The sequence below is a fragment of the Anomaloglossus baeobatrachus genome, chromosome 6, assembly GCF_048569485.1.
Source record: "Anomaloglossus baeobatrachus isolate aAnoBae1 chromosome 6, aAnoBae1.hap1, whole genome shotgun sequence".
In the NCBI taxonomy this organism is placed as follows: domain Eukaryota; kingdom Metazoa; phylum Chordata; class Amphibia; order Anura; family Aromobatidae; genus Anomaloglossus; species Anomaloglossus baeobatrachus.
In genome coordinates this window covers 85,194,189-85,216,932 of record NC_134358.1, presented here as the reverse complement: position 1 = coordinate 85,216,932, position 22,744 = coordinate 85,194,189, and the positions used below count along the sequence as shown (strand labels likewise).

At 44.8% G+C, this 22,744-nt stretch overlaps 1 protein-coding gene across 1 annotated transcript in view; it reads right to left on the bottom strand.

Moving 5' to 3' along the window:
- STK3 (serine/threonine kinase 3) overlaps positions 1–22,744 on the bottom strand; it is a 283,538-nt gene that overhangs the window by 66,509 nt on the left and 194,285 nt on the right. The window contains exon 10 of the mRNA XM_075353079.1: positions 5,648–5,823. Coding sequence (XP_075209194.1) covers positions 5,648–5,823 — 176 coding nt within the window. The remainder of the gene's footprint in view (positions 1–5,647; positions 5,824–22,744) is intronic.

The following is a 22,744-nucleotide window of genomic DNA, read 5'->3' as shown; positions in this document are numbered from 1 at the left end:
AAAAAAAAGAAGAAATCACAGAAGATGTGCACGCCGCCGTCCGATGCCAAACAATCTGGAAACCATGGCCGGCTGGAAACAGTTCCATCAAAGTGACAGAAATCATTACACTGGTGTTGCTGCAATAAACAGATTTTCATTCCACATGGTGCTGAGGAAACTGATAGAACGCAGCGCAACGTTTTTTTTTTTTTCTTTCGTTTGCTTCATCTAAACCTAATTGATTCAATCATGGCAGAAATGGAAATCCCTCAGGCTCCAGAGCAACTTTACATTTTAATGGCACAATATTGCGAAGTTATTGCCTGCAATATCGGAGATTAAAACAGGCGGAGGGAAGACTTCTACAAGGTGAAATTATATAGGGAGAAGAACCGAATAAAAAAAAAAAAAAAAAAAGAAAATTCCATGTCTTTATTCATTTCCAGCCACAAAACCTGTAAATATTGGATAAGAAGATTCGCAAAAATCATTCAGGAACTCGAGGTCGGGATTAAAGTTGTGCCTGTATCCGACTGAAAAGGACATATGGAGGAAATCCTGCGAGGAGCCACCGTCAGGGAGAGGAGTCGATCCAAGTCATTAAGAATATTATCGGGATTGGCAAGAAACTGAGGACAGGTAACTGCCAGGAAAAACCAGGCAAAGTACAGGAGAAGCGCTGTGTTACCCCACATGCCCACTCACTTTTTATAATTTTACTAAAAACATGTAAACCCCTGTTCATAAATGAAGTTTTAATTTTAGAGCATTTTTTTTATATTAGGAGGTTGTACACAAAGCAGTGGTACGCCGGATTTCAAAGAATCACTAACCTGCCAGTGGTGGTACATACTCGATGGCAGGCAGACACTCGTCCCGTCTTGGCTCGGATTGTGTTCTCAGAGGCAAGAAGGAAGGAAGTCAATGCCAGAAACCTCTCGAAGGAAGTTATTTCCTCTGAATATGAAAAGATTGGACATGTTGAAATCCAACATGCCTCATCCTTTATTTCTCTGACTCATGGTTGGCTGTACTTTACAAAAATCAACGTTTGGCCACCTTACGAAAAATGTATCAAACTTTTGACTTTCCTTAATGTGCAGCTTTACAGTCACACAAAACCACTGAAAAAGTGTGTAAAAGTATGGTCTTGGTGTCCACCAAAAGCTGATTTTGGTGCACACATCAGTCTAACTATTTTTAAATGGACTATTCCTCTGCATGAGCATTCTACCAGCACTATAGATGTTGGAACTTTCTCTCATGTCCATTAGCTTGTCTTCTCTGAAATGAAAATGCCTCTCTGTTATGTCTGTATGCAGTTTGACCGACAGTAAAGCAAATGAGAAGAGATACAGACATGTCACTCATTCCATAATTTTGCATTGGTGTCTCTGCTGCTATAGCCGGATTATACACGACAGCAGGAAATTGCGTGAGGCCACCCACTGGCTAACACATCAGAGCGATATAGGGGGGAGTCCCAATCTGATTTTTAAATTAAGTGATTTGCACACTGACTAGTCCATGATCCGTCATATGAGATTAAATTGTGAGCATTTAAGTTCTAGGAAATGTTTGTAGAATATTTGCCATTAGAAACTCTATGGACATTATGGAGAGAGGGGACTGATAATTGATATATTGTGAAACTTTCCTTTAGGGCTAGCACACACGGCAAGTAATACGGAGTGAGTGGAATGAGAGAAAAAAATAATCGTATTCCACTCGGACCAATATTACTCTATGGGGCAGCTCCCATGAGAGATTATTTTCTCAGCCCTAATCAGACCGAGAAAACAGTCGCAGCATGCTGCTGGTGAAATGCGATCTTGTTCCACTCACACCCATTCAAGTCTATGGGGCGAGAGAAACATCGCACTGCACTCGCAGTACACCGGTGTAACGCGAGTGCAGTGCAAGAATCGCAATAGCCGGGAACGGAGGAGAGAGGGAGATAAATCCCTCCATCTCCTCCGCAGCGTCGGCTTCCCCCTCCGCAACTGTGGTCTGATCGCACGATCAGACCACAGTCGCAAGACACTCGTCTCCCGCTGTGCTGCAAGCGTGAGTCGAGTGTCATGCGAGGACTCGCAGTAATCCCCGTGTGGCCTCAATCTTACATAAAGGGCTGCAAAAAAAAAAAAAACACAACCACTTTTAAAGGGGTACTCCGGGGAGATATAAAAAAAACAAAAAAAAACAACAAAAAACCTTCTACTGTCCCTTACTTGAAACTAAAAAGATGAGATGTCCAGTGCTAATGTGACGCCCTGGCACAGCCAGGTTGTCACAGAAAGAGTTAATTTGGTAATTTGATCTCACACCGATGCAGCCAGACAAACCACAGCCCCAGTGTAAGAGAAAAGCAGAGGAGAGGGGAGGGGTTGGAGCAGAGAGTGTGTGGAGGGCAGACAGGACAGAAGTCTGAAGTTGTAGCTCCCAGGTGGGGAGCGAGGCGTCTCTGAAAGGGCCGGGACCGGCCGTAGTGAGGAAGGGGCCAGAACAGGTAGCCAGAGCAGGGCGATGGCCCCTCGGTACCTGGGTACCCGGATCACTACAGGGGAGTGATTCCCCGTTCCCGGCTGAGGAGAAAGAGGAAGAGAGCAGAGAGAAAGGCACTTGGCTGCAGGGAAGGAACAACAAGGGCTGCTGCACCGTGTGTGGTACACTAACACCCCCGTACCGAAGGCTGCGGACACCGGCAATTCCTAGTTTACCAGTGACTCTGTGTGACTTACTTGTGAGTACACCCGTGCCCTCGGGCACCGCACTGCAGCACTGCGCCCTGCTCCCTGCTTACCCCATCACCGGGCCCCAGGACAACCAACCCCCTACCCACGGAGGGGAGAAATAACATCTAGCTGCTCCATACCATCGCTCCCGGGATCCCCGTCCAAAGCAGCGGTGGTGTTCCAACTTCACCACAACCGTGGGTGGCATCACGGACAATCTCCCTTACCCAAATCCCCTTTTACTGTGGAGCCTGGGATCACAGACCGGGTCACGCTACCGTGATACCCACAGAAGTGACTCTGTGGCCCGGATCTGAGTACCCCTGGTCCCCGGGCGACACACTAATTCTGTACCTGTAATTCAGTGTGAAGCTGGAGCTGCTCTCCCTCCCTTCTGGGACAACACACCGCTTCTCTGCAGTCTGAGAAGAGGGGGATTGGGGAGGGCATGGCCTGCTCCATACTGATGGAATAGCCAGCCCCCTGATAATAGCTGCTTCTCTGCAGTCTGAGAACAGGGGGATTGGGGAGGGCATGGCCTGCTCCATGCTGATGGACTAGCCAGCCCCCTGATAATAGCTGCTTCTCTGCAGTCTGAGAACAGAAGGCTGGCCCCACCCCTTGCTCTCAAACTGAAGCAATATCATGGGCTGGCTGTTACCAACAGCATGGAGCAGGCCGTGCCCCCTGATGTGTTATGTAAAGTCCCAGAAGGGAGGGGAAGCATCAAGGAGCAACTCCAGCGTCACACTGAATTACAGGTAAAGAAACAGTATTGTACATCTAAGAGTTATAGTTTTTGAGGGCAGGGATAGTAGAGGAATGTTTGCTTCTATTTTTTACCAGAATGGAGAGAATCAAGTAAAGTGGGCTGCAATGAGGGAAATTAGGAGCCGTGGAGCTTGAAATAAGGTTTTAATTAGTACGGATGTGTTTTTCGGCGTCTGGCCAGTGCAATTTTCAAGGTAAAAAAATAAATAAATTTAATCTTCCCAGAGTACCAAATTAATGGAATATCTCCAAAGAACAGCATTAGAATACACACATGTTATAAGAGCTTTGTGTGCAAAAGCAGAAGCTGGGACATGTAGAATTGCAGCCTGGTCATAGGCATTCTGGCAACAGAAGGCGGCCATGTGTATGCCGGATCTTAACTTACGCAAGTTATTTTTCACACTTGGTACACAAAATATCAAAATAAGTTTGTAATTTCTGTATTATATAAAGTCCTCGTAAATGTCTCATGAACAGTATTGTAGAGACCTGAAATATTAAGTGTTTTCAGGATAATTGACAATTATGCAAATCTGTTCTTTCATCAAGAAAACGATTGTCCCTTACAGATGTTCCTTCTCATAGTTGCAGAAGACAAACATTACACCACATACTAACTAATTATAAGATGCAGCGAAAAGCACAACCCGCCAAGGAGAAAACGTCTGTTCTCCAGGTGAAAAAAAATATATATACATAGAAACATAACTGAAATTTCAATGTAAAAAAACATCTGATAAGGGGACAAGAACCCTGCAGATGTAGGAGGTGATCACATGGGTCCATCCCGACCGGTCACACATGAAGTCAGGGACTGTCAACAAGACACATTTTATACTTTTACACAAATTAGGAGAGCTGAAAATTCAGGAAAACAAATGACTGGAGTCGGATTCTCTAAGATGCTATCTAAACGATGAAGTATGGAAGAAAATACGGAGCCTTGGGCGCTATAGGATGCGGAAGTCCAGATGGAATACAGTGGATCCAAATTGGATTGTTAAAATGTTACTCAAAAGTATAAAAAACAAGCAATAGAGGTATAAAATCCGTGAAACACGTTTCAACACTGGGCAGACATCATATATTGATAGCTGCACAATACCTTGTTCTTTTTCCTATTGAATGGAATAGAAAACCTTATTTTTGCCTTATATACATATATTAAAGCAAAGTTGGATATTGACTAAAAGGGCCACTTAATATGGTGGTTATAGTGGTCTCCTAAAAAGAGTCACCCCTTGGCTGGGCCCTTCCCGGAGGGATATCCGGCTGGTTTCTGTGTTGAGACTCCTAACAGAGGCTCCACGGACCTTTTTGATTTGCATATTTCCCAGGGGGCAATGTACCTAGGATTTCACTGTGTTGAGCGCCCTCGCTGGCTGCTGGCAGTGTTTTCTCTGGCTGGTCTCCCCGAGATCAGCGATTGTTTTGTTTTGTTGGTCTACTAGGCATTGCTCCCACCCAGCCAGAATCCTACTCCACACTGATGAGGGGCAATACCCCGAAACAGCTGTCTGTGGATGGATACCTGGCCTTGGTATTTCCCTTGTCATATCTTTAAACTTGTCAAAAAGTTGGATATTGACTAAAAGGGCCACTTAATATGGTGGTTATGGTGGTCTCCTAAAAAGAGTCACCTCTTGGCTGGGCCCTTCCCGGAGGGATATCTGGCTAGTTTCTGTGTCGAGACTCCTAACAGAGGCTCCACGGACCTTTTTGATTTACATATTAAAGCAAGATGGAATCTATAGACCTCTGTGGAATTATTAGCACTCTGTAGATACATGTAACATGTTGTGTACAATGAGGGAGTTTCCTGGCATACAAGCAAATTGCATCAATATGAAGAAAAAGATCTTTAATAAACGTGCCCATCACGGTGCCTGATGCATCTTAATGTGGCCCAGAGGCTCAGTGAAACCAATCTGCCCACTGTATTTTGCATGTGGCCTCCTTCCTTGAAGGAAATGGTGTAAGGAGAATTCTCGGCTATGCCCTAACTTTAAGTGATGAATGAGAGCCCTGTCTCTTTTGTGCTACAGCCGCTCTGCTACACCTGGAAGCGTACCAGATCGGGCACAGAGGGGTGACAACTGTGTGACACAATGGAGGACAAAGACGCCTAAACACGGAATTATATAATAGTTACTCACAAAGTCGAAATCACCATCAGGAGGAACCTTCCAGTTGTCGGGAAATACATTCTTGGATATGTGGTACTGGTCGTGGACATTCTGGTTGTGGTTCTCATGGGGTTTATTTTTGGAGTCTTGCTTATCAAAGTAATCCATGAAAGAAGGCCGCGGTGCTTGGGGAGACGTTGCATTTCCTAGTTATAAAAAAAAAAACCAAAAAAAAAAACATTTATTGCATGATAAAGGCTTGAACAATAAACACTTAACATTGTGAAATATCAAAACCCATTACTCAGTCAATTTTTGGGGCCAGTAGCGCCTACTAACTATATGCCAACGAGGAGCACCGTATCCTCACTTCCACTAGCACAGAAAAGCCATATGTAACATATGGAGAGTGGCTCATCTTTGCCTCTTTTCCCTGGGTGGGGGAGTCCACTCCTGGCCTGGCAAAGCCATTATAATTTACACCAGACAGATTGGTAAAGTCTAACAGAATTCTACGATGTCATGCCACTCTAAACACGAGTGGGGATACTTTAATGAGAAGCCGTCAGGATCCTTGAGGTCTCCAACACGGTCACCAGTATGTTCCAAAGCTGGATTTTTTTTCTATATTTTCATCTGGTTTGTGCTACTCCAAAATTCTGCCGATACGAGTGACAAAAACATTTTTATATCACGGCTCATGATACGCTAATTACCCAGATCCAGTCCCATTTCAGGTGCTATAATCACTCACTTTCAGTGCGATTCTCATCAGCTTCAGTTGCGTGCCTGCCAGCTTCTCTTTACAACTAGAGTAAGGCTATGTGCACATTTTGAGTATTGGGCTGCACCATTTCAGCATCTCTTGGCAGCAAAAACACAAGTTTTTGATGGTTTTTTGTTGCGTATTTGATACGTTTTTCAAATTGAATTCAATGAGTGAAAAAAAACGCTGCAAAAATGCAGAAAGAATTGACACGCTACATATGTTCTGAACCAAATCTGCAAGGAAAAATACTTAACATGTGCACTCTACAAGTTTTTCAGTGACAAAAATGCACTCAAAATCACATAACAAAAAGGTATTAAAACACGATAAAGAAACGCACTGTGTGCACAAGCTCTCCATCAATGGAAATCTTCAAGCGGAAACTGGATAAACATATAGCTGGGATGATTTAGGAAAGCCTGCACTCGTGGGGGGGCTGGACCCAATGGCCCTTGAGGTCCCTTCCAACTCTACCATTCAATGATTCTATAGCAGAAAGTAGTAGAGATGGGTTTTCAAAGGCCGCACCAATGACCAAAGGACCATGGAAGTATAAGATTAATGTTGCTTTATTTCATGCTCAGGTCAACGCGTTTCAGGAGACTCAGCTCCCTTAATCAGGACAAACAGGCAAAAGAACATCAAATCTTAGATCTAAGATCTAAATCTAAGATTTGATGTTCTTTTGCCTGTTTGTCCTGATGAAGGGAGCGGAGTCTCCTGAAACGTGTTGACCTGAGCATGAAAATAAAGCAAAATTAATCTTATACTTCCATCGTCCTTTGGTCATTGGCGCGGCCATTGTAAACCCATGTCTACTACTTTCTGCTATCAGCCAATGTGGTGACTGCTGCCGTGGCCTGGAGTTACATGCTTATATAGGAGTTGTGACTGCCACAACTTCCATTGGTGAGTTGAACCACGTCATTTAAGCCCCTTTTTCCTATTGGGGTAAGACCCTATTGCGCTTCTTTTTCCACAGTTCTCTATATTCAATGACTCTTTGACAAAGCCCAATAAACACCATTGTTAATGACAGAAAATCAAAGGGGAGAAATATCTGAACATATTGTAGTTGGTATGAAAAAAAAATAATGGGCAATAGCAGATCATACAATTACCTAACCTACCGGGCTAGGATTGGTATTGTTCTACTCATCTTGTACTTGAACCAGTTTGTAGAAACGAGACGACAATGTTTAGCCCACCACACAGGATAAGGCTGTCAGCGGGCAGTGAACGTGGCCGTCTAACCCATACACAGGAGCCCTCCTGTGTATAAAAAAAAAGCCATTGCCAGACAAGCAGGGGCTCATCTCCGGGAGAACAAATGGACTGGCAGTCCAAAATCAGACATGTATCAAAATCTCCCCCGATCCTCCAATAGAGAGGACATGGCTGACAGCTAAGCGAGGACTCGGCCAGGTCCACACATTCTTGATATAATCTAGATATACAATCTGCCGCTTCGACAGCAATAACTGGAAAGAACAGCGGCGCTTCTGGCCTGGTATACATAACGACCGCATCTACTGATATCACACACAGCACCGGATCTCATGTATGCAAAAGCAGTCAGCACTATTATGGGATACAATGCCGGTTGTAAAAAGCAATGGTAAAGTCACTGCTCTTTTTATATGGAATAAGGGAACATTACAGGCACATGCCTAACACAACTGCAAAAAAGCAGCGTAAAAAACAATACAGTGTCATCGATGTGCACTTGTGTTACCTCGTAGCAATACCCCACACAATGAACCCTGCCTCACAAATAGAGCTTTATTTGTACCAGTAATTTAACTGTACTGATTGATCCCCATGTCACAGGAATACAAACCTTCAGACTGTGAATGTGACAGGCCGCAGAAACCCTCACAAGCTCTACACTTTATATCCAAAGTTGTCTTCAGTGTCCAGAGAAGATGAATACACGACAATTCAAAAAAGACGACGAAAATCAAAAGACCCTTCCATGAAATAAGTGATCAGCTACGTCAAGTCCAGACATTGTCCATTCAGGAGATAGAACTGAATTGCTAGTTGTATATTTAAAAAGGGACCTAGACAAATTTCCTGCTCTCATTACATTGCACGCAAACAGACCTTTAGTAAATGTATTTTGAAAGTCTGTTTATGATATGCAAATGAATCCTTTGACTAGCTGACGAGGCGTTAAGCCTAGGTCACACGTAACGACGCAGCAGCGATCACGGCGACGATCTGACCTTATCAGGATCGCTGCTGCGTCGCTACATGGTCGCTGGTGAGCTGCCAAACAGGCAGATCTCACCAGCAACCAGCCCCCAACCAGCAGTGACGCGTGGAAGCGATGCTGCGCTTGGTAACTAAGGTAAATATCGGGTAACCAAGCAAAGTGCTTCGCTTGGTTACCCAATATTTACCTTGGTTACCAGCACACACCGCTTAGCGCTGGCTCCCTGCACTCATAGCCAGAGTACACATCGGGTTAATAAGCAAACCGCTATACTTACTGTTACCCAATGTGTACCTTGGCTACATGTGCAGGCAGCCGGCTTCAAGAAGCTGTGGACGCTGGTAACTAAGGTAAATAGCGGGTAACAAAGCCTTTGCTTGGTTACCCGATATTTACCTTGGTTACCAGCTTCCGCAGAAGCCGCCTCCCTGCACATTCAGTTCATTGCTCTCTCGCTGTCACACACAGCGATGTGTGCTTCACAGCGGGAGAGCAACGACCAAAAAATGGTCCAGGACATTCAGCAACAACCGGCGACCTCACAGCAAGGGTCAGGTCGTTGCTGGATGTCACACACAGCGACATCGCTAGCAAGGTCACTGCTACGTCACAGAAAATGGCGACTTAGCAGCGTCGTCGTCGTTGCTGTCGTTATGTGTGACATGACCATTAGTTTCCCCAGACTAGTCTGCCCACTCAGCTTGTTATCAGGTCCCTGTGGGCAATATAATATGGTTTACAAGAGGCGGCGTCATCGCCAGTGCTCTACAAACCTTGCACGCAGCTTTGCTTACTCACATTATTGACACTCTGAAGCCAGCCAGGTAAACGCGTCCCGGCTTCAGAGAGATGCACTCTGCATGACTGGAGATTCAGAAGACGGCTCACGCACATGGAAGAGCCAAAGAACAGCCGTCTCCTGCACTTCGGGTCATGCGCACTATGCTTTTCTGATGCTGGGATGAGTACATCTGGCTTCAGACGCTCAATGATGTGAACTAAGCCGTGCACATGCGTCAGATTTGTAGAGTTCTGGTGAGGACACCGGCTCATGTAAATCATGGTATCAAGCCCATATGGGACGACGCGCTACCATGGATGATTATTTTGCTGTTGGGAGGGATAAAGCTCACTTCCCCCAGGGAGTGGGCATTGGGCAGATTCAGAATGCCATTTACCAGCAGGGAAATTAGTATATAGGATAGGTTTCCATTACATTGATCGGCTGTTTTAAGCTGCATTATTAGCTAATGTAAATGCACCTTAAAGGGACTGTTCTTTTACAGTAAATGTTAGCCCTTAATTGCATACTATAGAGAACCAAACTGCACTGTACTCACCGTCCCCGGGTCTAATGAGCAGAGTCTCTACCACTGCTGTCTGTGTCTGCCACTCATTTGCTGTGGCACTGTCATTATGTCGACAGCACAGCAACCAGTCAGTGAATCCGGCTGCTCTGCCAGTATAGACGGATCCCCCCTCAGAGTTGTGGCACTAACTGATTGGCTGCCGCACAGTCGATGTGATGTCTGAGCTGAAGCCAGTGTCAGACCCTGGAGCAGGAGCGGAGCGTCCCCAGTGGACCCAAGGATGGATAGTATATTGCGGATTGTTATTTTTTGTTAAACTGCAGCCAGGGTTGTGCATTACATGAAACAGAACTCCCTTAAGATCAGGTTGAACATTGATGTGGTCATAAGTAATCTTAGAAGTGTTCAGAAGAACAGAGATAAGGGTAACAAATCCTGATGTCAGAATGCGCTCAACGCTACGGTGCTTCAGAGAGAAACATGCTTTAAAAGCCGCCAGGGACCGAGCCGCAATGGAGACTAGCCAAGATGCTTCTCACTGCCCATTACCCTGCAGTGAAAGGTCCCTCGCTATACACACACACACACACACACACACACACACACACACAGAAAAAGACCTGTCAATCAAGGGCAGGGGGCCCTGAAAAGCTGCAGAGGACCCGCCTGTCCAACTAGTCTTCAGCATGACTCTGTCCCCAGCGGCTTTTAAAATATTTTTTTTTCTCTGAAACAATGCAGCATTTCAAAGTCAAACATTGCTGCCTGAAATCATACAACCAATGTCTGATACATGATACCTATGGATTGGGATCACTTTATGGGTATGTGGCCATGATGAGTTTTACTTGCGTTTTTGACGTTGCAGATTTTTGCTGCGTCAAATAACGAAGCATCTTACAGTACTACTCCCTTCAAAGGAGAGCACAAACAAGCTCTAACCAGAGTAGAAATAGAAGTGGGAGGCCGCGCTGCACAACTGAGCAACAAGACAAGCACATTAGTTTGAGAAATCGACGCCTCACAGGTCCTCAACTGGCTGCTTCTTTAAATAATACCCGCAAAATGCCAGTGTCATCATCTACAGTGAAGAGGCGACTCCAGGATGCTGGCCTTCAGGGCAGAGTGACAAAGAAAAAGCCATATCTGAGACTGGCTAATAAAAGGAAGAGATTAATATGGACAAAAGAACACAGACATTGGACAGAGGAAGATTGGAAAAAAGTGTTATGGATGGACAAATAGAAGTTAGAGGTGTGTGGATCACACAGAAGAACATTTGTGAGACACAGAACTACTGAAAAGATGCTGGAAGAGTGCCTGACGCCATCTGTCAAGCATGATGGAGGTAATCTGATGGTCTGGGGTTGCTTTGGTGCTGGTAAAGTGGGAGATTTGTACAAGGTAAAAGGGATTTTGAATAAGGAACGCTATCACTCTATTTTGCAATGCCATGCCAAACCCTGTGGACAGCGCTTGATTCGAGCCAATTTCATCCTACAACAGGACAATGACCCAAAGCACACCTCCAAAGTATGCATGAACTATTTAGGGAAGAAGCAGGCAGCTGATATTCTATGTGTAATGGAGTGGCCAGCCCAGTCACCAGATCTCAACCCTATACAGCTGTTGTGGGAGCAGCTTGACCGTATGGTGCGCAAAAAGTGCCCATCAAGCCAATCCAACTTGTGGGAGGGTGGAAACATGGGGTGAAATATCTCCAGATTACCTCCAAAGGCCAAAGGTCTGCAAAGCTGGAATTGCTGCAAAGGAGCATTCTGTGCCAAAAGCAAAGAGCAAAGTGTGAAGGAGAAAATTATTATTTCAAGTAAAAATCATTATTTCTAACCTCGTCAATGTCTGGACTATATTTTCTATTCATTATGCAACTCATTTGATAAATAAAAGTATGATTTTTCATGAACAAGACAAAATTGTCTGGGTTAACCCAAACGTTCGAACGTGTATGTGTATAATATATAATATTACGTATTGTGTAGCTAATGTATGATTTTTGTTATATATATATATATAGATGTTGTTGTCTGTAGTTAGCAAGTGTTTGTGTAGGGCGCTGTACATGTTCTGGGTGTTGTCTGGGTGTGGCGGGGGGTGAGAGCGGTGTTTTATGTGTGTTGCGTTGTTTGTAGAGCGCTGTGTGTCTGTATCATTGTGTATGTGTGTTGCGCGGTTTGTGTGGGTGTGGTGTGTTTTGGGGGGAGGTATGTTTTGTGCAATGTGTGTGTTGTGCGGTATGTGCGTATATTTGTGTGTGCCGCGGTGTTTGTGTGTTGGGTGTTGTGTGTGTGGGTGTCTGTGTAGGGCAGTGTTTGTGATTCCCAGTGTGTGTGTGGTGTGTTGTGCAGTGCCTGTGTGGCAGTGTGTGTGTGTGTGTTTTGGGGGGAGATGTGCACTCCCCATCGTGCTCCATCCCCATGCTGCGCACTCCCCATCGTGCTCCATCCCCCATGCTGCGCACCCCCCATCGTGCTCTATCCCCCATGCTGCGCACTCCCCATCGTGCTCCATCCCCATGCTGCGCACTCCCCATCGTGCTCCATCCCCCATACTGCGCACTCCCCATCGTGCTCCATCCCCCATGCTGCGCACTCCCCATCGTGCTCCATCCCCCATGCTGCGCACCCCCCATCGTGCTCCATCCCCCATGCTGCGCACTCCCCATCGTGCTCCATCCCCCATGCTGCGCACCCCCCATCGTGCTCCATCCCCCATGCTGCGCACTCCCCATCGTGCTCCATCCCCCATGCTGCGCACTCCCCATCGTGCTCCATCCCCTATGCTGCGCACTCCCAAACGTGCTCCATCTCCCATGCTGCACACTCCCCATTGTGCTCCATCCCCCATGCTGCGCACCCCCCATCGTGCTCCATCCCCCATGCTGTGCACTCCCCATCATGCTCCATCCCCCATGCTGCGCACTTCCCCATCGTGCTCCATCCCCCATGCTGCGCACTCCCCATCGTACTCCATCCCCTATGCTGCGCACTCCCAAACGTGCTCCATCCCCCATGCTGCGCACCCCCCATCGTGCTCCATCCCCCATGCTGCGCACTCCCCATCGTGCTCCACAGTCACACATCAGACATTAAACACGCACACATCTGATCGCATACACTCACACACACACCTCACTTCTCCCTGTGCCCACCTGTGCTGCACGCCGTGCTCCTCTGTCGACACTCACAGATCCGATCGCATACACTCACACACACACACACATCCGATCGCATACACTCACACACACTCACATCCAATCGCATACACTCACACACATCCGATCGCATACACTCACACACATCCGATCGCATACACGCGCTGACACAATCACAACATCCGGAGATACCACATGCTTCCGGCCATGTGATCCTCCGGCAGGTCCTGGAAGATCACTGCACAGTATCGCCGCCGAGAAGCAAGCGATATCACGGGATGTTGTGAGTATGTGGATGCGATCTGATGTGTGTGTGAGGTGTGTGTGAGAGTGAGTGTGATCTGATGTGTGTGTGTGGTGTGTGTGGTGTGTGTGGTGTGTGTGGTGTGTGTGGTGTGTGTGGTGTGTGTGGTGTGTGTTCGTTCCGCCGCAGGACCTTGATGCGCTCACCTCGTGTGGGGGGCGGAGCCTGGGCGATCGGCCAATCCGTGCGGGGGGCGGAGCCTGGGCGAGGATAGCGGCCAAGCCGTGCGGGGGGAGGAGCCGAGGCGAGCGCCCAATCCGTGTGGGGGGCGGGGCCATGGCGAATCCGTGAAGCCGAGCGGCCAATCCGTGCGGGGGGCGGGGCCATGGCGAGACCAGCGGCCAATCCGTTTGTCACCGTAACGACATGGCCAATCCGTGCGAGAGGGGGCGGACCCGAGGCGAGCGGCCAATCCGTGCGGGGGGGGGGGAGCCAAGGCGAGGCGAGCGGCCAATCTGTGCAGGGGGGCGGGGACATGGCGAGGCCAGCAGCCAATCCGCTGTTTGTCACCGTAAGGACATATCCCGGGACACAATTTTGGAGCAAGACAGACAGACAGAATAAGGCAATTATATATATACAAACACATTTATACATATATAATCTATATATCTATATATACATATTACGTTCTCCTTATTCAGGACAATTAGTCATGACCTGGCTGACAGCGGGCACTGGTGTAAGCTTTCTCCACACAGCAGTGAGTAATGGGCTCATCTTACATAAAAGCAAGATGACTGCATAAAGACGACTCTGCTCACAGTGAAGGAATGTACGTGCTGCACGGAGAGTACAATGACAGCACCATTAGCAGTGATAAGCGCAGAGAGCAGCGCTGATTACTTGGACGGATTTATCCTGCACTTGAGCAGAAGTGTTAATCCTATTTCCCCGAGTGCCTCCCATGTGAGAGAATAGTTTGGGGTTGTTTTCCACGATTCAATACTTCGGAGTGATCTGTTATTGGAACGTGTCGTACTTCTCCTTTCCAAAATCTTTTTAGCACGTAGGTTTTGGAGGGGGATTAACGCTGTATATTAAAACACAGATGCGGAATAACTTATTATTCCTGGAGCAAACAAAGAATTTAAAGCTTCAAGAGCAGAAACCCCTAAGTGTATGTGAAAACAATTAATATTAATATAGCACATTAATAATTTACATCTACCCAAGAGCTGGAGGAAAAGAGCAACTAAAGCGGAATGAATTAAATATTAGCCATTTAAATGTAACGCTATATGCAAGGCGCGATGGAAAACACAACACAATCCGGTGGAGGCGGCTAAAGATGATGCATGTTATTAGTGCACGCAAAGTCAACAGGAACACGTTGCAGCCGCCCAGGTGATGACTACACCGCCGGTGCTCGGCTATCGGCACCCGCCTGCAGGAAGGTCCGTGCACTGCCGTGTACCTATAGTGTGCAAAGACTCAATTAGGATTCAGCCGTCATTGTCAGCACATAAGGATGTCATGCTTTCGCCTGGAGGATTTGCTGATGGGAAACGCTCAAGCAGCAGGATTCACTGTACGTGGGCGGCAAGAGGGAACCAGCACCGAGCGCTCTACAAGGATAAACGCTGACGTTCTGCAGCACAGCGAGCGTCTACTGTTTATTTATAACAGATGCTCGACCAACGAGGATCTGTTCCGTAACAACTTTGTTAAGAGCGCTTATGACACATGCTATTAAGGGCGTTTTAAGAGGATAGCTGCTCCAAATAAAAACAAGACGGTGGGTGAAAAGATGGCACGTTATATAGTATACCCTAGCCTAAAGGAGATCTGTCGCCAGATTCCACAACACAAACTGCACACATCATTCACACAAATCTCTTAGACCTGATGAGGCTGGTGTGTTTACTGTACAAATCCAAGTCAGAATAGCTGCATTGTCTATTTTAAAATCTCAAACTCAATCTCCGCCCACATAGCCTGATTGACAGCTCCACAGGGGCCTTTTTTGCTGCTGCTAAGGTCTGCTGCAGCTGTCAGGCGGGGGAGGGGGTGTGCAGAGACAGAAGATACCTGGCCTCATGAGCTCGCACGTTCTTCAGCTGGACTCTGTCTGCAGGTTTTTACTATGTAATCTGAGACCATCATGATGTAGTGACAGAGACCCGGATCCCAGTGATGCGTTACTTTGTTTACTGTGTGTAGCTGTTATGATAGAATCCTAGTTTTCTTTGCTGCAGATCTAGAAGAGCTCTGAATGCTGAGCTGTGTATAACCCCATCCACACCACTGATTGGAATCTTCCTGTGTACAATGTATATTGACAGAACGCTGCTAATCTATGGTGATAGCATAGTTGGTCCCGGAGGCATGACACACCTAGTCCAGTAGTGATAATCTCCTGTTGATAAAACACTGATTTTATCGAAACAGTAAAACACAACCCAGTAAGTGACACTACTGAAATCAGGTTTTCTGCACCCTACATTATGATGCTCTTGTTTTACATAACAAATACATGCCTTTAACATTTTTACGTATACTTGTGTACATTTTCTGACCACTAAAGGACCAAATTCATTCTAAGGCTATGTGCGCACGTTGCGTACAAGCCCTGCAGAAATTTCTGCAGCGATCTGAAGAGCACATGTGCGCTTTAGATCGCTGCAGAAATGTCCGTAGTGAGCGCCGATTCCATGCGCTCTGCCTGCAGCTCCTGCCATAGACAGAGCAGGAGCTGCCGGCAAAGCGCAGGAAAGAAGTGACATGTCACTTCTTTTTGCGCAGCGCTTCGGCAGTAGCCGAAGCGCTGCGCTCTTAATCGCCACGTGCGCACGGCCCCTGCACAGTCTCCATAGACTGTGCAGGGGACGCAGGACGCATGCAGTTACGCTGCGCTACAAAGCGCAGCGTAACTGCATGTTTTTACGCGACGTGCGCACATAGCCTAACATGCATGATCACAGTGAAGAAAAATTTCTCTGCAGATGTGGAGGTAGGTATGCATCGTTACGTTATGCTGACTCCATCGCGCAGTGCCTGGACCTTCATGGTTAGTATGGTGCACGCTCCTCAATGAAGTTGTGAAGTTGGATCTCTGTTCTAGTGATCGTAACGTTCCCAGGGATCACATACCACCTACCAGGTGGGCAGTAGTGATGAGTGAGCACTACCATGCTTGGGTGTTCGGTACTCATTAAGAACAGTTGGATGCTGGATGGGCGCGACTTGATCATCTTAGTACAATGAGAGTCAATGGGGGGGGGACTTCTATTACATTCTGGTGCTCGAGACACCCATTAACTTCCTGTCACGCTAGGTATGGGGATGTACCAAGCACATGGAAAAGGGAAGAGAAACACGGTGTCTAGGGAAAGGTAAGATGGTGACCCCTGACCAAACCTACTGCTTGTCCCTGGGGTCCCTCATCACCCTGGATAGACTCCGCACCTATGCGCCGAGCCAGATACCTGACCTAAGGTATCCTTAGTGCTAGGCCCCAAATAGGGAATGGATGGGATCAGCTCTTCGTCAACCCTACTACACACTATAGAAGACACAAGGAGGACACACAGGGGAAAATGCATGAACTACTTATCCACAGATGACTCAGGCAGAAGTTCAGCAAAGCTTTCTCCAATGATACCAGAGAGGAGTACAAGCCACCTACTTGCAACCAGAGCTTGAATAAACGAAAGAATATCACCAGCACAGTCCAAAGGAACAAAGGGGGTATATAAGCACCAAGAGAATGCTGATAGTCAGCAGCTGGGTGGCTCCTGCTGGGTCCAAAAGAGGGAGACATGAATCCGGGAGGAAAGCTAGGAAGGAATACCAAGGAATACTGACAGCAGAAACAATTGAAACTAGGGGAGCATTTTGCGCAGAAAAACGATGTGACCTTCTATGGCTAGAAACCACATGACTGTTGGTCACCTGTGACACTTCCATTACACTCTGGTGCTCAAGTTGCACTTGCCTGAACAACCAATTGTTCTTAACAAGTTCCGGGCACCCGAGCATGGTAGTGCTCACTCATCACAAGTTACTAGTACAGAGTACCCGAGCATGGTAGTGGTCACTCAGCACTAGTTACTCGGTACTAGTCACTAGTTACTAGTACCGAGCACCCGAGCATGGTAGTGCTCGCTCATCACTAGTTATGTGTACGGAGCATGGTAGTGCTCGCTCATCACTAGTTACTAGTATCGAGCACCCGAGCATGGTAGTGCTCGCTCATCACTAGTTATGTGTACGGAGCATGGTAGTGCTTGCTCATCACTAGTTACTAGTATCGAGCACCTGAGCATGGTAGTGCTCGCTCATCACTAGTTATGTGTACGGAGCATGGTAGTGCTCGCTCATCACTAGTTACTAGTATCGAGCACCCGAGCATGGTAGTGCTCGCTCATCACTAGTTATGTGTACGGAGCATGGTAGTGCTCGCTCATCACTAGTTACTAGTACCGAGCACCTGAGCATGGTAGTGCTCGCTCATCACCAGCGGGCAGGTTCAGTAATTCTTTTGATGAAATCTATTTCAAGTGGACCTAAGAAGACTATCGGCTAAAAGATTCCCCAAACTTCACTCTAGTGGCTGTCAAGCTTTTTTGGGATACTAATTTCAATGTAAATAGAGTGGTTGATTATTGGGGGGGCTCCATTGGTCACTTTGGATCGGAACTTCTCAACTTTTTTTTTGCTGTTGTGTAGTGTCTCATTAGCTAGGTAATGCCTGAACCTCACCATTGTTCAAAGTCCTTTTTAGAAATGAAAACAAAAAATATAAATCAATTAAAAAAAACAACATGTATATATGTCCATTAAGTTACCAAACGAGGGATCCGTGCAGCCAGAACTTAGCGATGGTCCACAGATCAGATGCCATTCACGTTACATATGTTGGCACCTGTGGGATTTTTTTCTTGGACATTTTTCGTGTTTATTGAAAAATACTACTTTAAGATGGTAGTATCTCCATAGAGGGACAGTATTTCACCAAGCCCCCCCCCGCTGTGAGCGAGCTACAAGATGAAATACCGATAGGTAACAGAAGGGTGACGGTAAAGCCATTACTTAGCGCGGCATCCGTGCTGCACATATGTACATGGACACACTCGCATTATAACATACTGCTACAACATAGGCACACAATGCCAAATCTCATAGAAAGCTCCAAACTAAATACCCCACATGTAATGCAGACGGTCCCCGTGTCCCCTCACTCATGACTCATTAATCACACTACACCAAGCGGCATTCAGAAAGAAAAAAAACGGGAAATCGTGGTTTAATTGAAATGTGGTGGTTGGAGCGGAGGCGTTATTAATAGACGTACAATTATGCATATTCTGCCTTTTCAGCTATTTTTACCTCCAAGGAAGTTTGCGCCATGATGTAGTGATTGATCACAATATACAGTGACACCAAGAGCATGTGAAACTGCAGGCAGGATCTGTCAGCGGCAAACTACCCGAAAAAGTCACTATGTAACAACATTTACCATTACAGTATCTTAAAAGGAATCTTCGGTTACAGGCGGTATTATTGTACAGAGCTGCATTCACAAATCTGCTGCCTTCAGAGGAGAACTCTCCCAGTAGTCTCATCACAATCAACATATTACACATAATTGGGATTTTTCGGTTAAAAAGCTTTGTACCCTTCCATACTCTACGATTTAATCATAAATACAACCTTTTCATTTTTAGTTTCACCAAATAAGAGTATTAGGGGAAATGGATCCATTTTGGGCTATGAGTAGACTTAAAGAAGTTGTCCGCTACTTGGGGACCCCTTCTCAATGCTGTAACCACTGTATTAAATAACTAGTCATTATAAAAGTAATGGCGTTCTATACATATACTGAGTAAGAACAAAACGCATCCCCAGATCATCACCGATCCTCCACCAAATTTCACAGAGAGCAAAACACTGTGGCTTGTACGCCTCTCCAGGGATCCATCTAACCATTAGACGACCATGTGTTGGGCAAAGCTGAAAATTAGACTCATCAGAGAAGATTACCTTACTCTAGAAATTGGACAGATTAAACTTTGCGAAGGACGTATGAATCAAGCCGCATACAAGGTTATCCCGGAAAAACAGTTGCTTCCTTCTGCTCAGGCAATGCTCCCCAACTCTGAGGACTGGTTTTTCCTGCAGCACAATGCGCCATGCCACACAGCTAGGTCAATCAATGTGTGGATGAAGGACCACCACATCAAAACCCTATCATGGCCAGCCCAATCTCCAGACCTGAACCCCATTGAAAACCTCTGGAATGTAATCAAGAGGAAGATGAATAGTCACAAGCCATCAAACAAGGAACTGCTTAAATTTTTGCACCAGGAGTGCAAACCGGTGGAAAGCATGCCAAGACACACAAAACTGATTAAAAATCATGGTTATTCCACAAAATATTGATTTGTGAACTCTTCCTGAGTTAAAACATTATTAGTGTTATTGTCTCTAAATGATTATGAACTTGTTTTCTTTGCATTATTTGAGGTCAGAAAGCAATGCTTTTTTTGTTATTTTGACCATTTCTCATTTTCCGAAAATAAATACAAAACTTTTTACTTGGAAATGCGGATACATGTCGTCAGTAGTTTATAGAATAAAAGAACAATTTACATTTTACTCAAAAATATACCTATAAAGAGAAAAATCAGTAAAAACTGACAATTTTGCAGTGGTCTCAAAATATTTGCCAGAGGTGGGGGGTATATATCTATCTACATCTCTCTCTATATATATATATATATATATATATATATATATATATATATATATATATATATATATATATATATATATATATATATATATATATATATATATATATATATATATATATATATATATATATACACACACATATATATATATATATATATATATATACACACACACACATACTATATATGTATTGTATCTATCTCTCTCTAATTTTATTTATATATGTATATGTATATCTGTGTATATATATATATATATATATATATATATATATATATATATATACACATACATATACACAGATATACATATACATATATACATACACACATATACATATATATATATAAAATAAATATACACACACACACTATATATGTATTATATCTCTCTCTAATATATATTACACACACACCATACATACACTTTATTTTTATTTTACTTTTTTTTTTTTTTTTTTAAAGATGCCATAATCTGTCATACGGTTCCAAAGGTATTGGCTGTACCGAGTTCTAATTTTGATGGTCTGTAACAAGGGGGCGGTGCTCATAAGGTAATTATGCAGAGCGCCCTAAAGACATGCCCCAGAGGATCCTGGTAGTGGATTAAAAAAAACAAAACAATATGCTCAGGGGAGCAGCGAAAGTATAATAATGGTAACAACTGACCACTTTTTACTTGGCATCAAGTCCTTCTTACGGTGGCTCCACAGACATGAGATAGATCACTGTCAAATGATCGTTTACAGCTATTGCCACTGACTACCCCATACACAGAAATGCTCGGCATGATCAAACACCGCTGTGTTCTCCATGGTAGACCTGCTGCCATGCTCGTCTGGCAGTAGCTCGTCTCCAGAGAAGAAAAGGATCAGCCATTGAAATTACAATGGCTGAATCTTCCCAGTCAAGAGGCCCCCATACACATCCGATATCAGCAGATGTGTCCGACTTTACATTAATGTGTATAGGGGTCTTTAGAAGACTGTTTACTATATGCCAAGCACTACTCCTCGAGCCCGCCATACACATGCACGCTTGGCTCAGCAGTGTGCGCTTGTGCTCTTACTGGTGAGAAGAGAATATGCCACAAAAAGACAATAGTGGTGGTGTCTTATGTCCTCTGGGGACAATACAATGGGGGACTCTGAAATCCAACATGCCCACCATTTCTTTTTCTGAGCAGCTACATCAAGGACAATTTGGACACCCCAATATACAGAACATAGATAATCGTTCATATAATGGGTATGGGCACGTTAACATCTAGCCACATGAAACATTTCTGATAGCTTCAATGCCCCAATTTACATTGTTTTTTTGGCTAAACGATAACCCCAAAACACAGGGTCACTCAAGCTTGGCCAAGTGTTCTCTATAAGAGTCGCAACCTGACTCATTTGACACTGGATTATCTCTGCCTCAAATAAAAGGGTAGGTCACTGATCCTCAGAGGGACAGATCTTTTTCTCTCCCGACATCAAGGCAGTGTCAGGAGGGCACCATACACAGAATGCAAGTCCATCCAACTGATATTGGCTGACTTTAGTCTAAAGCAGGGTTCCCCAACTCCAGTCCTCGAGGGCCGCCAACAGTGCATGTTTTCAGGATTTCCTTAGCATTGCATGGGTGTTGGAATCATCAACTGTGCAGGTGATTAAATTATCACATGTGCAATACTAAGGAAATCCTGAAAACATGCACTGTTGGCGGCCCTTGAGGACTGGAATTGGGGACCCATGGTCTAAAGAGCATGAGGCCATTTAGATCATGACCTTTGCTCACCTGAATCGCTGACCGTGAATCTTGGAAAGGTCTACACTCAAAATCTGGGTGTTGTAAGATACAATGGGAACTTCTTTAGACAGGGTATCATAAGGTAAGAAATGACAGAACAAGGGCTCCTAAACTGGCCCTCAGACTTGAGACCCTGTGCTGTCCCTTATCTCAGAGGTAGGCTCAACGGTCAGGGCTGTGGAGTCGGTAAGGCAAACCTTCAACTCCTCAATTTCCCTTGCACCGACTCCGACATATATTGCTTATAGTGAAGCGAAAAATTTATTGTAGTAGATGAACATGTGTATGTGAACATCAGACATTTAATAATTTTTATGATACAATAATCAAGATATATAAATATAAATACAAGATATATAAATATGTAATACACTATGTAATATACAGTAGATTACATATATATCTTGCATGCGTGCGTGTGTGCGTGCGTGTGTGTGTGTATGTGTGTGTATATATATGTGTGTATATATATGTGTGTATATATATGTGTGTATATATATATATTATATTATATATATATATATATATATATATATATATATATATATATATATATATTACATTTACAATTAGTTTTTTGTGTTCTAAAGTTGTATTCCAAAAAATATATTTTATGTTCTAAATATCTTGATTATTGCATCATAAAAATGATTAAATGTCTAATATTCACATTGTACTACAATACATTTTTCATTTAAATATAAGCAATATACTAAATGTTATTATTTAGTATGTTTTTGTTGAAAACTATTTTTTGCCACTTACAAACATACTAAATAACGTTTGTGCAGTCCATGAATTTGTTGTAAGAAATAGAATTGCCTCCATCAGATCCTCCTTCGCAGATGACCTCAAATCT